The sequence below is a fragment of the Oryza sativa genome, chromosome 2, assembly GCF_034140825.1.
Source record: "Oryza sativa Japonica Group chromosome 2, ASM3414082v1".
Taxonomy (NCBI): domain Eukaryota; kingdom Viridiplantae; phylum Streptophyta; class Magnoliopsida; order Poales; family Poaceae; genus Oryza; species Oryza sativa.
In genome coordinates this window covers 12,995,516-13,009,224 of record NC_089036.1, presented here as the reverse complement: position 1 = coordinate 13,009,224, position 13,709 = coordinate 12,995,516, and the positions used below count along the sequence as shown (strand labels likewise).

Sequence of the window (13,709 nt, the reverse complement as noted above, 5' to 3'; positions counted from 1 at the left end):
GTGCCGGTTTTCCCAACTAGCACCACGAAGGTGGCATTGATGAGTTCCATCATCGGTGCTGGTTGTAAACTGACACCTATAACAAATATAGGTGCCGGTAGTGGGGTTTCCAACTGGCACCTATGATGTTTCCACGAGCCAAAAAAACTAGCTCGATCCGTCGGCTCGATTGCATCGAGCAGCTCCCAATCACCCAAATCCCCCAAATACATCAACACATTTCATCCAACAACAACATTAAACAAACAACAAAATCAAAATCAAAGATCAACAACGCGTCAAATCCCCCAAATCCATCAACACATTTCATCTAACAACAACATAGAGGCATCCAACAACAACATTAAATAAACAACAACAAAATCAAAATCAGGGGGTACCTGGACACCATGGCGAAGCGAGGGGAGTTGGGGGAGGAGGTGGAAGCCTGCGCGTTGCCCACTGTGCTCGGCCTCCTCCACCACCACCGCCGGATCTGGCTGCCCCGAGTGCCGATGGCCTTCCCATGCCGCTGGCCGCCGCCCGACAGCCGCCGAGGTCCACCGCCTCCCCTCTGGCTAGATCTGGCAGAGGGGAGAGCACGGTCACTGTCCTGCCGCCTTCGCCGGGCCGCCGCTCCGTCAGGTCACCGCCCTGCCGCCTCCATCGGCCAGACTCCCACTGGCTCCCCTCCCGCCGGATTTGGCGAAGGGGAGGGCGCGACCGCGGCTGCCGCCGGCCACGAGAGAGAAGGGAGGGAGACAGAGAGAAGAGAGTGAGAGAGATGAGAGGAGACGAGAGAGTCGGGAGGAGACATCGAACCTTATCTCCTCTTGTGGTGAGGCCCGCCGGCTCGGCTCATCCGATTGCCGGCTCGGCTCGATTTATGTTTGTGTCGTTTTTTTAAAAGCCGACACCTATAATATATTAAAGATACGGTTTAGAAAACCGACACCTTAGAATAGGTGTCGGTTCTTATTTAGAACCGGTACCTATAATTGTTTAAAGGTGCCGTCTTTTGCGATTTCAACCTGCAGAAGTGGGAAAAGGCCTATTGGTGTTGGTTTTAGCACTTCCGACACCTATAGTGCCGATTTGATGTTTTGTAGTAGTGTAGAGAGTATACATCATCGCCCCAAGTTCTAAATTTTAATTCGAAGTCACAAATATACTCGTCAAAATCAGCATTCTGTGTATGACAATCGAACTAAAGCGGAAGATAGGGTTCTTGACAGCAAATCAACATCTCTCTTCACCTGAGAGGGAGAACTGGATGTCAGCGAGACAGCGACTCTCAGCGCCGATAGAGAGAAACATTTGGCGAGGAAAAAAATTAAAGATGACAGGGCAATTGGTTTGGTCCGACTCATTTCGATAATTCCATACATTTCCTCTCTGCAGGCCTGACATAGCGCGATAAACATCACACTTGTACTTTATCAAACTGCGTAAATTATTTGAGCGAATTGCAAGAGGAATGACTAAATTAAATTACATCCACCGTACAATATACAGGACAACAGCGCATTTATTTTAAAGCCATAAAAATTAAAATTCTAACATTCCCAATCTCGAAATATCTTTAAAGACAAATAATTTATATTTTAACTTTTGATTTAGGCATTTAATTTCGTATGGATTTATGTGTTCCTATCAATAACCTGCCCACATTCTTCAACGTTCCTGCATATTTCAGGAAAGCGTCCGTCTCTTATAGCTGACAATTGCTTTACCTTTGGGCCTCATGGAAAGCATGTCCTCAGTTTCGGGGAAAGGTGATTCTAATTTGAGCTCGAAATTGCTCACCAGGTGGCTCAAAATCACTTTTATCTGCTGGTAGGCGTAGCCCTCGCCCATGCATGCATGCTTCCCGGCGCCGAACGACAAGTAGGCAAGATCACGGGCGCCGGCAACGGCCTTGTCCTCCGCCCTCCCGGCGGCGAACCGGTCCGGGTCGAACACGTGAGGGTCCTTGTAGATGTTCGGGAGGAGGGTGTTGACCACCAGGGGGCTCGCCAGCAACCGCCCGGCAGGGACGCTGTACTCGCCGCCTTCCTTGTCGCGCACGGTGAAGCCCCGGCGCGCGCGCCGGAGGATCATCGGCGTGACCGGGTGGAGCCTCAACGCCTCCTTGATGCAGCGGTGCAGGACGTCCATCTGCAGCAGCACCCCGTAGTCGATGCCACCGCCGCCGCCGCCGCCATGGTGGCTGCGCTGCTGCTCCGCCGCCGCCACGAGCCGCTCCTGCTCCGCCCTGACGGCGCGCAGGTGCTCGGGGTGGGTGAGCAGGCGCAGTGCCGTCCAGACGGCGACCGTGGAGCTCGTGTGGTGGCCGGCGAAGAGCAGCGCCACTAGCAGCCCGGTGACCTCCGTGTCCGTCGTGGCACGGCCGTCCCCGTACGTCGAGTCTATCAGGTCCTGCAGCATGTCGTCCTCAACACGTCCAGACATCTTGCGCGTCTTGACGATCTGGGAGAATATCTCCCCGAGCTTCGCGCGTGCCTTGTCACGCCGGCGGTGCCCCGGCGTCGGGAGGTAAGGGAAGAACATGCTGATCAGGTGCATACCTCCCATGAGCTCGTGAAACAGTGAGGCAACCTCGTCGAACATGTTCTCCCGGACCTCCTTCCCGAGCAGGCACCGGCTCGCGATCAGCATCAGCACGTGATCCACCTCTTGCATCAGATCAACCACGCCACACTCTCCCCATTTCCCAAAATATTCCTATACAAACAAGATTAGTTTACGGAGATGATAACAGACATGATCTGAGCTTTGAATTTATAGGATCAGGTAATGGACAAAAAAAAAATGTACTTGCCTCGATCTCACAGACCATGGGAAGAACATGGCCCCTCAGTTTGGCAGGCCTCAGCATCTTGGCGAAGAAGCGATGCTGCTCGTTCCTTGTGTCCAAGTCGATGTCGTAGCCAACTTCTTTGCCAAAGATGGGCACGGTGACCTCGTACAAGCCATCGATAGCTATCTCCAACTCTGGCGCGTGGAAGAAGTGGTCGGAGCACTCCGGCCCGACGAGGAACGTCACCGCAAGCCCAAGTGACCTGAGCGTAAACACGCTGCCCAGCGCCCTGTGCTGCTCGCGGATCACGGCCTGCAGGCCCCTGCGCAGCACGGCTGGAATTATCCCAACCAGAGGAGCACCTTTCGCCTCCGGCGGAGGCCGCGGCTTGCTCGTCTTCTCTGCAGGGAGAGTTACTGATGATCTTACCACCTTCGCAGCTAGTGTAATGATGAAGACGAGGGCTATGGTGAGCCATGCGTTGGTGGAGAATATGTGATCCATGATCACAACCCAGCTGGAGCCTCTGCTTTAGTCTATACTACGCTCTAAGAAACAAAATTAACTACGGAGACGGATTTCATTCAATATAAATATATAGGGCCGTGGGGCGGAGAACATGTACTGATCCATGATCACAACCCGGCTGGAGCCTCTGCTGCCTCTGCTTTAGTCTATGCTACGCTACGGAATGAAATTAACTACAGAGAGAGACTTCATTCAATATATAGAGCGTGGGACAGTAAGTTAGCTGTCCTACTAATCTTGACAAGAATGACTCCATGTGTTGTCTATGGCTTATCATTCGATGTCGTCCCCTCTAAAGAGGCCAAACAATATTGTTAGGCGCATGTTAATATGTCTTTTAGGTAGGTTGCAAACCGTCTTGTGTCAAGCGCTCTACATCGCTAGTCTCCTTGTCACATTTCACCTATTTTGGAAAGTTTGCCATAGCTGAATGGGTTACGATTCAAGCCACCTTCAGTAAAACAAGCCTATATATCTTTTGCATACGAACTATGTTTTGATGTTCTTGTACTTGACGGAAAACTAACTTCGAGCCGAACAAAAATAAAAATTTAAAAACATGGGTTACGATTCAAGCCACCTTCAGTAAAACAAGCCTATATATCTTTTGCATACGAACTATGTTTTGGATGTACTTGTACTTGACGGAAAACTAACTTCGAGCCGAACAAAAATAAAAATTTAAGATGTTTTTGCTAGTATATATTTTGGTACATCATCTGTATTTTAGTTGGTTTTTAAGTTCATTCACTTTTGGAAATACTAATCCGTTTGTTTGAGTCGGATTTTAAGTTTTTTTGCTTTTTGAAAATACAAAAGAAGTCGTTAGAAATCTATCTATCTATTATATATTAAAAGTGCATTAAACTTCATAAAAACGCTCTCAAGCCGTCACGTGGCGCTCTACAAACGCTTTTAAGTCGCCACGTGGCACTCTAATAAATTAGAAAAAATCCTAGAAATTTTAAGAAAAAAGAAAAACATCCCTATTAGATATATCTCACAGAATTTGTACCCTTCCCTTCCCTTGCCGTACATGCCACCGTACGTAAGTGGAGTAGGTACATATGTGACGTATTCCATATACCGTCCCCTTTTCTCCTATTTTCTAACAACTCATTACAAAATAGTTTAAATTTTAAATAGATAAATAATTATGATTCTCAATTTATATACAACGTTAAATTCATTTGTACTATTTTTATTTTTAATTAGACTAGAAAAAAATACTCGTGCGTTAAAACGAGTGAAGACTATTTTAATCTTATTATTGTTATACGGTTTAGTTAAGATGAAATTTATTGTATGAAATCGCTTGGATATTTTTTTTTTGGAAAATTATGAGCTACAATTAGGAGCACTTTCTATATTTCCAAAAATCGAATAAACTTAAAAACCGACTCAAACAAGGATATGCATGTATTTTCAAAAGCGAACGGAATTAAAAACCGACTGATACACGGATGACGTATCAAAGTATTGATAAAAACATCTTTAATTTTTATAACAGCAAAGATAAATACATCAAGATCGGTATTGCATATATTTTGCCAGGTAAAGAAAAAACTGAAATACGTTTGGACATAGACCCTAGCGTGGCAGTCATTAAACAATATAAAAAAATGATAATAATTATACCATCTTAAATCATTCTATATATAAATATGTACACTAAATAGGAGTATCATCTAGGACGCAAACCATCACCTGTCACAACTTAAAAATTAAGAAATATCCTTGAAATTCTATGAGAAAGAAAAAACAAAACATCCTACCATCATTTCACACTTAAATGGCAGGCGTATTATTTTCAACCATTTGATATATCATTCTACTCTCATAAGCAGCTACATATCACATCTTAAAAATTAATAAAAATCACAGAAATTCTAAAAGCACGAAGCATCTGACCTCGATAAAATCATTATTTCAGCCATTAGATCTATATTTAAAGGCAAACTATATAAAAAACGAAGTAACATCCCATTCCCCCTCCCCCTCACCTAGATTAACAAAGCTCCATCTTTATATTCTGAAATTATAAATATATAGTAGATGAATAAAGATATCGTTGGAGTATATAAGCATATTAACAAAAATAGGGAGTTGGGAAATCGTCATTATTTAATTCAAGCTGCACGCATTAGATTTTTAACTTATGTGGTATGAAAACTATTCTACATGAACCAACATGAGTGCTAGAAAGGCCCATTAGGACACTTCCAAGGCTACACGTGACCGTCGATGGAGACAACAATTAATAAAAATTCATACGGAAAGCATAATTTTGTAGCAGCGAGAGCATGTCTAATATCATATCACGAAAAGACAACCTTGCATGAGAAATAACATATAAACTATAACTTAAATGATTATCTCAACTCTCCTTTGTACTATGTTATTTGTAGGAGTAACTTTGTCTAATGTGTCAATATTGTCGATTGCAGTAACATCCTTAACTCCTAAGATTTATTCTTAACATCCTTAACATCCACAACCCAACTGGAGCCTCTGCTTTAGTCTATGCTAAGCTACAGAACAAAATTAACTACGGAGAGGGAATTCATTCAATATATAGAGTCGTGGGACAGTGAAGTTAGCTGTCCTACGTACATACCAAACTAATCTTGACAAAAAACTGCTTTTTTATTCTATGCTACGCCACGGAACGAAATTAACTACGGAGAGGAACAAAATTAACTACGGAAAGAGAATTCATTCAATATATAGAGTCATGGGACAACGAAGTTAGAGTCATGGGACAGCGAAGTTAGCTGTCCTATGTACATACCAAACTAATCTTGACAAAAAACTGCTTTTTTATTCTATGCTACGCCACGGAACGAAATTAACTACGGAGAGGAACAAAATTAACTATGGAGAGGGAATTCATTTAATATATAGAGTCGTGGGACGAAGTTAGCTGTCCTATGTACATACCAAACTAATCTTGACAAAAAAACTGCTTTTTTAATCTATGCTACGCTACGGAACGAAATTAACTACGGAGAGGGACTTCATTCAATATATAGAGCCGTGGGACAGTGAAGTTAGCTGTCCTACATACAAAACTAATCTTGACAAAAATGACTCCATGTGTTGTGGTCTATGGCTTATCATTCGATGCCGTCCCCTCTAAAGAAGCCAAACATTCATCCTACCTAAAAAAACATTGTGGTCTATAGCTCCTAATTGTAGCTCATAATTTTCTAAAAAAAATAATGAAGCAAATTCCCACAGTAAATTTCATCCTAGCTAAACCGTATAACAATAATAGGATTAAAATAGCATTTACCTGCTGCAACGCACGTGTATTTTTCTAGTAAATAAAAAATTAGATGTTTTCAAGGTGCTTTGGCCCTTGCAAGTTTCGGCACCTATTTTTGTGAGAATGCCGGCGATTGGGCGCCCGATGCACGTGCGCATCCATCGGGTGCGCCGCGGCTTTCATCCCACCACGTGCGCGCCCATTGCAACAAACTGGCCACATATCACGTTAATGCATTATTAGAATGGATCCGTTCTTTTTTGTTCCACCAACAATGTTTCAGCTAGTGTACTTGTGATGTTTCCGTATGTATGTATCAAATGTTGTAGTGGATTTTTGATACTATTTAATAATTTCATCTTGATGGATACGTGGTTTGTTGATGTACACGGGGTTTAAGTGTTGCAATGGCTTTAAATCGTTTGTTGCATACGTTGAAACAAATTGTTTATCTAGTGATCTGACCGCGTTTCACTTTTTTTAAGAATTGAAACATTTCTCACTATTTGCTGAAATATTGTTTTTATATAGGGTGAAACAGCGCCCAATTTTTTTGAAACCTTTGTTTCATACGTTGTAGCAAAATGTTTCATGAGGTAATTTGGTTGTGTTTCAGCTTGAAACATTTTCAATCTATTTAGAGAAATATTTTCGATCTACTTGGTGCAACAGTGCCCGATTTTTGACAAAAAAAAGTCGGGCGCCCGATTTTTAGACGCTTCCCTATTTTTGCTGTTGTGTCTTCATGTAGTTTGAGACATTGGTGCTTCCAAATTGAGTATTTCTTGTTTGGATATGTTGTTTTATCATATTTGTGATGTGAACATACTCGCGAGGGGTGGCCCAATCTTCACGGCAGTAGGTTCAAGGCAAAAGGGTGCCGGCATAAACCGAACACAAGAGGGTAACTAGCTGCGAGCAGCAAGATGATAACTAGCTTTATACCTGCTACAATCCGAAGCCTCCTGGACTCCGACCCATCACATCGAGCAATCACAAAACCACGATCTGGAATAACTAGCTTCATACCTGCCAAAGTTGGATTCGACCAAGTAGTGAGGGTGAGAACGATCCGAAGCCTCTTGGACTCCGACCCGTCAAACCGAGCAATCACAGAACCACAATCCGAGACTAATCCACACAATACGGTGCAGCCGAGCTGGAAGCTGTAGAGCATGAACTAGGGGGCACCAGAGGAGCCTTCTCACATGTCTAAAAGAACTCACAAGAACAAAGGGGTAAGACACTTATGCAGTCTTCAGCAATCTTTCATACATGAGGTTTTCAGTTGAACAAAAGTTGTCAAATGGATGGAGTAGAGGGGTATTTATACTAGGAACATCCCTCCTAGTTGAGGTGTGAACATAAGAATCCACGTTATAGTGGTCAAGGCTAACATAAATGAGAATGCAAAGAGTTTTCTCGGGTTCGCGCACAACCCTTCAGTTCATGTGCGGTCTTCAGTAAAAATGGCATAACTTCTTATTGGAAAATGATATTGAGGTGGGGTTTGATGCGAGTTGTCCCTCTTTCCAACAATGTATGCCATGCACCCCGTATCTTGACTGGCTAGGTCACACAAGCCTTGGAAGTTGAGCCTTTACAGCGCAAACCATCTTCTTGTTTGCGTAAACAGCTGCTGGTTGGGCATGGGCTGATTCCTCCTCGGCGTAACCCTTGTAGTCCTCAACTTAACCCATCCTTCTTATCGTAGTGATGATGTCCTCGGGCGTGCACCTTAGCAATACAAAGGTAGAGCATTTAGGCAGTATAAAATTCTCACTAAAATTTGGGTTAAGTTGAGAAAATAGCGAGTTCACCTCTTGTTGTATTTTCCTTAGCATGGCTGCGCATAATTGTACCATGATATGCTTGATCGTTCTTACTGAGACGTAATCCATCAACTTGGTTTACGTCATCTTCATTTTCTTTATGTGATGTATGACGTACACCATCACCCTTGTTTACGCCAAGTGTAGCTGGGATGTCTTCATCAATTTGTAGTTGAAAAAAAGCAAGATAAATAAAAGAGAAAAAAGAAGGAAAGAAATGAGGCAATGAAGTTCTGAAAAGTTAATAGGCGAGCAGTTTGGATTTAAGCCCAAGGAAAAACTGTTATGTATCGGCTACCATATCCTGAAGGAATAAGTTCATCTGAGGTCCCTTAACTTGTCAACGAATTCGATTTTCGTCTTACAACCGGAAAACCAGATAGAACGGGTCCCTCAACTGTCAATACCGGTGCAATATAGGTTCCATGGCGGTTTGGACGACAGTTTTAGCTGACATGGTGCCTACGTGGCTAATTTGAGTCGCTCTTCACCTGACGTGGCATTGATGTGGCGCTTACGCGGAAATTCGATCCGGAAAAATAAAAAGCACCCATGGGACACACATGTCAGTTTCACACACACAATAATAAAAAATTGTGGGACACACATCGGCCCCACATGTCATCCTCAATCCCCTCCAATTCTTCCTTCTCTCTCCCCATCTCCCCTCTCTTCATCTCTCTCCCCTCTCCTCCCTCCTCTTGCCGGTGGAGATAAGGACGGCGTGGAGAGGTGTGGCCTCCTCCACTCCCCCCTGGGCCTACCGACGGGTGGTGGGAGAAGGGCGGTGGCTTTTGGTATTTCTTACGGTCACAAATAAAATCCGCAAGTGCACGAAATTACTGATGTAGCACTTTACTCAGGAGTATTCCAAGGTATCGATTTTCCACGGGGAACGTGTGTGTTCAGCTCTTCTTCAAGTTCATCCAAGGACACAAGGGAAAGATTGGCAAAGGGTAGAGAGGATTTTCTAGTGAGGCTCCTGAAAGCTTAATTTAATCCTATCGCAATCCTATCGCTACCAGAACACCCTCTACTCCTTACCCATACCCAGACAGGGAGGACCACAGTGATCTCGAGGGCTATCACTATCTTTACACCAACTTCTAACGAATTATGGGATACGCACCAATCACTGGTACTTAACAACCTAGACACCACGTATATGTTGGTATTTGTTAACGACATTACTAGAAATATAATTCCCAGCAATGGCACCGAAATACTTGTGGTATATTATGGTTACAGATTTCATCCGTAATCGCACGGATATACCATTATAGTATTTCACCTGAGAGTATTCCAAGGGTATCGTATACTAATAATTTATACTCCCTCCGTTTCATAATGTAAGACTTTCTAGCATTGCCCACATACATATAGATGTTAATGAAACTAGACACATGTCTAGGCAAGGGTTAAGATAATGAATAATCAATGTCTCATACGGCAAGGGTTAAGATAATGAATAGGGTAGAGTGACACACGGCAAGAGAACTATATACTCTCATAATAAATCATCTAAGCTAAGCGGTAAGAAAATAGAAAGAATCTGTTCCTACACTTCTAATATACATACACATTATACATACATCCTAATTATACGATAGCTAATACCCTCTTTCCAATGCCCTCCTGGTGCTTTGAGAAGCCACCCCTGATTGCCGAGTTTCTTACGATAATCCGTCATGACCATCCAACCGGGGGTAAATACAGAGGAGTACCCTCCCCAGGAAAGTAACTTAGGATTATATACACGCGCGGAGGAATACCTGTACTGAGTTGTCACCATTAGCGGCCCACCTCTACATATTCGCAGCATATAACCCTAAATAACGATATCCAGAAATCTAAACACCACGCTTAAATTACCAAATATTACTCTAATATCATCGTCATGACATAGAGCAGTTGTATACACGATCATTATACCCACACCATTGCATTTCCCAGATAAGCTAGCATCATAATCAATATACTTTGGATATATAATAAAGTTGGTATTCATATACTCGGAAAGTAATACATTACCAAAGTAGTATAAAGAAAAATATTCTAATAAAAGTACAAGTCTTACAAAAGAAAGCAGAGCTACTAGAGGCATAGCCGAATCCTTCCGAAGACTTCTCGGACAAAGACTCCTATTCTATTCCTATTCCACTAGCTTTAGAACACTACTAAACTAGAGAGAGAGCTTGATTCTTCTTGCTTGAAGTGTGTGTTGAAATGGAGGATGAGAGCTCCTTTTATAGCCTCCCAATGACGGTTGTGACGGTTGGAATAGTCGGAAATACCCTCCAACCGTCATTGGGAGCTAATCCACATTGTCCAGGCAAAACCCTCGATCGGATGGCGCTGAGGAGGGTTGGAACCAGGGTCCGGCCCAATCCAGCCCATTTTCGGCTGGTGGACCCCTTGACTTCCTCTTTCCACAGACTTGTGAATTTCGGGCTGTTTGGGTCATGTCAATTTAGTGTTCTCAGCCCAAGCGTCTGACTGATTGATCATCCATTTTGCTGTCGATTCTCCTCCATTTTGTGTTTATTCTCTGCAAGAGGTTAGAATCCTAGTGCTAGTGGAATATAACTTATTTTAACATAAATATGCATTGCAAGCATAACTAGTTCTCTCTTATTTTGGTTATATTGATGGTGAAACTGATCGATAACAACCGTCAACAAAACCCACCAAGCTTGAACCTTTGCTCGTCCCGAGTAAAGGACTCACAGAAAATCTAAACTTGGTTATTGATCAGGAGTTGCTACTATGCTGTATATCTCAAATGTACAGATGCAGGGTATGTGTACTCTCTCTCAAGTTAAGTAAATTTGGCACGGTGGCTTACCCTTACACCTAATTCCCACGAGAGACTGCCTTTTCTTGTCTTGAGCAGTTGAGAGACAGAACAGCAATTAGAGCACTAATCACCCTATCTTTATTCAACTTTTATTCCGAAAGTTTTCAAATGATTTTGCAAAAGAAATCTAAGTTCCTCAATTGATTCACTCGATCTCTCAAAGTGTATGAATGTGAATTCCTCACCAATTTTGCCTTTTTGACTCCTACTCTAAGGGTGATATGTGGAGCTTGGTAGGGATCAAATATGGCATACTTGCATTCTCATTTATTACTAAATCAAAAACTTGACTAAAATAGATGACTAGACATACTCAAGATCAAGATCGTGCAAAATGTATGTGATATGATGGAAATGGAATGTGGAATATAAAGAAAATGCTTCTCCTTTGTGCTTACTTTATTTTCCAAAATCCTTCTCTTATAAATATGGAGAGGGCATGGCAACACTTTTTTTCCATCATGCTCAATAGTTGAGGGAGCATATGTTTATTATTTTTTTTCATAACATGCCTTTCCCTCCTTTTTTTTCTTTTTTCAGAAAGGATTTTCTTTTCTAAGAGAAGAAAGCACATTTAAGCATGGTGAATTTATTTTGATGATGGTATAATGGATATCGAAATGGAATGGGTGGATGCTAGCTTCCAGTATAGAAGTTTAGCATGTGCATATTTGTGGGTGTATGATCTTGATCATAGAGCATGAAAAGTATCTACACAAGTCACAAAGATTTGACAAAGTTCAATGGAATTACACGCAACCAAAGTATATATGGTTTAATCAATATGAATATTTTTGGCTCTGGTAGGAATTTATATGAAATGAAGATCTTTATGAGTTTATCATTTTGGAAAATAAAACATCCGGAATTCAAGTCAAATTTAGAATAGGATCATAGCAACTCTTATTTACTATCTCAAATCTCACAACAACTTAGACTCAGATTAGCAAAGTGCAGCTCACTTCCCTCAGGTTCCCGGATAATTATTGGCTACTCTTATTCAATTTTTGAGAGAGTACTTAACCATGAACCCATATATGAGAGATATAAAACAGAGCAATAATTCATCATTTTCAACAAAGAGAACTAAGTTGTCTTACCTAGCATAATAAAATCTAACCTATCTTTTCGGTATTTTCTTTTTTTTCAAGTATTTTTATGTTGTTTTCAGTTTATAATATGCAATGAAAGATAAATGTGCATTTTGAAATAGAAATATGCAATGATACAAGTTACCTTAGTGGGGGGAGACATCTCTCCCCCCAAGCTTGACTTTCTCTCAGGGTCCTTGATAAGGATTGAACCCCTGGAAGCGGAAGTACGCTTGAAGGTCATCATGCTGTTATTGCATCAGGTTGTTGATGTTGGTGAACTGAGCATCAGCGTTCTGTTGCCATCCTTGCATTTGCACTATGTGTTCCTTGAGGCTGTGTTGGATTTCTCCCGTTTGCATATCGAGGGTATCCATCCTCCTCGTGATTTCACCCAAGTCCCAACGGGAGGAACTTGAATGCCACCAATCGGGGGATGGAGGCATACCGCTCGATCTGGGGGAATGAGTGTTCAAGTTCCCCTAGTGTATGTCATGAGGCGCTTGCCATCGGCTCTCACTGGCACTCTGCCAGGTCGAACCTCCGGTGCTGTGGCGTGGAGCTTGTGACCATCCGGGTGCATCCCCAGTTGGCTGCCGGTTAGCCTCGTACATCTGCACGGGTGTCGAGGATGTTGAACCTTCACGCTCGTTTCTTGCCATGTTGCGAGTGTCCCTGTATGATACACATGCACGAGATTTTTCTATGGTCTACAGGGGAATGGTTAGCTCATGGCAGTTGTTGTTGACGGCAGTTAAGTACCAAATTAACACCGTCAATACCTGCATAAGACCATAAATATAAAACATCTAACCTAGTGGTAGGGCTTATTTCTAACAATTTCCACGAATGTTGGTGTATATTCATATGCATGTGACAAACTACCAAAGTTGAGAGGGAATATACATGAAGGAGGAGAAGAATCAAACTCGTATCCAAACTTAAGGAGTTTTGGACCTAGAAACCCAATTAAACACCTCCAAATGGGCCAAACTTTAATACCAATGGATTGAGGGGCCCAAAATGAGTGTCCAGGCCGAAAACCGGAGCGAACGGAGCCGTCTCGGGTTCGATCCCTCACGGAGGCTGTTGGCCTAGGCCAAGTTCAGTTTGGTAGCAATCCGCTTCCCAATGACGGTTATGGCCGTTTTCACCGGTAGAAACCGTCATAAGTTTGGACACTTGGCAACAAAAAAGAGAAGATGCTCTTTGGATGCTTGGAGCATCTCCACACTCCCAAGGCAGTTCTCCACCTATAAATACCCCCTCTCAACCTCACTTGTAAGCATGAGCTGAATAACAAGAGGCTCTAGTGTACTTTATTGTATATTAGATTACGGAGAGAGTAAGGTAG

General features: G+C 42.6%; 1 protein-coding gene across 1 annotated transcript; it reads right to left on the bottom strand.

The window, feature by feature from the left end:
- Positions 1–1,388: 1,388 nt before the first annotated feature.
- On the bottom strand, positions 1,389–3,541 carry LOC4329175 (obtusifoliol 14-alpha demethylase). Its single transcript, XM_015768378.3, has 2 exons — positions 2,801–3,541; positions 1,389–2,703 (listed from the first exon to the last, which is right to left on the bottom strand). Exons 1-2 carry the CDS (start codon positions 3,281–3,283, stop codon positions 1,672–1,674), a joined length of 1,515 nt encoding a protein of 504 aa, XP_015623864.1. The 5' UTR covers positions 3,284–3,541; the 3' UTR covers positions 1,389–1,671.
- Between the last annotated feature and the right edge of the window lie 10,168 nt (positions 3,542–13,709).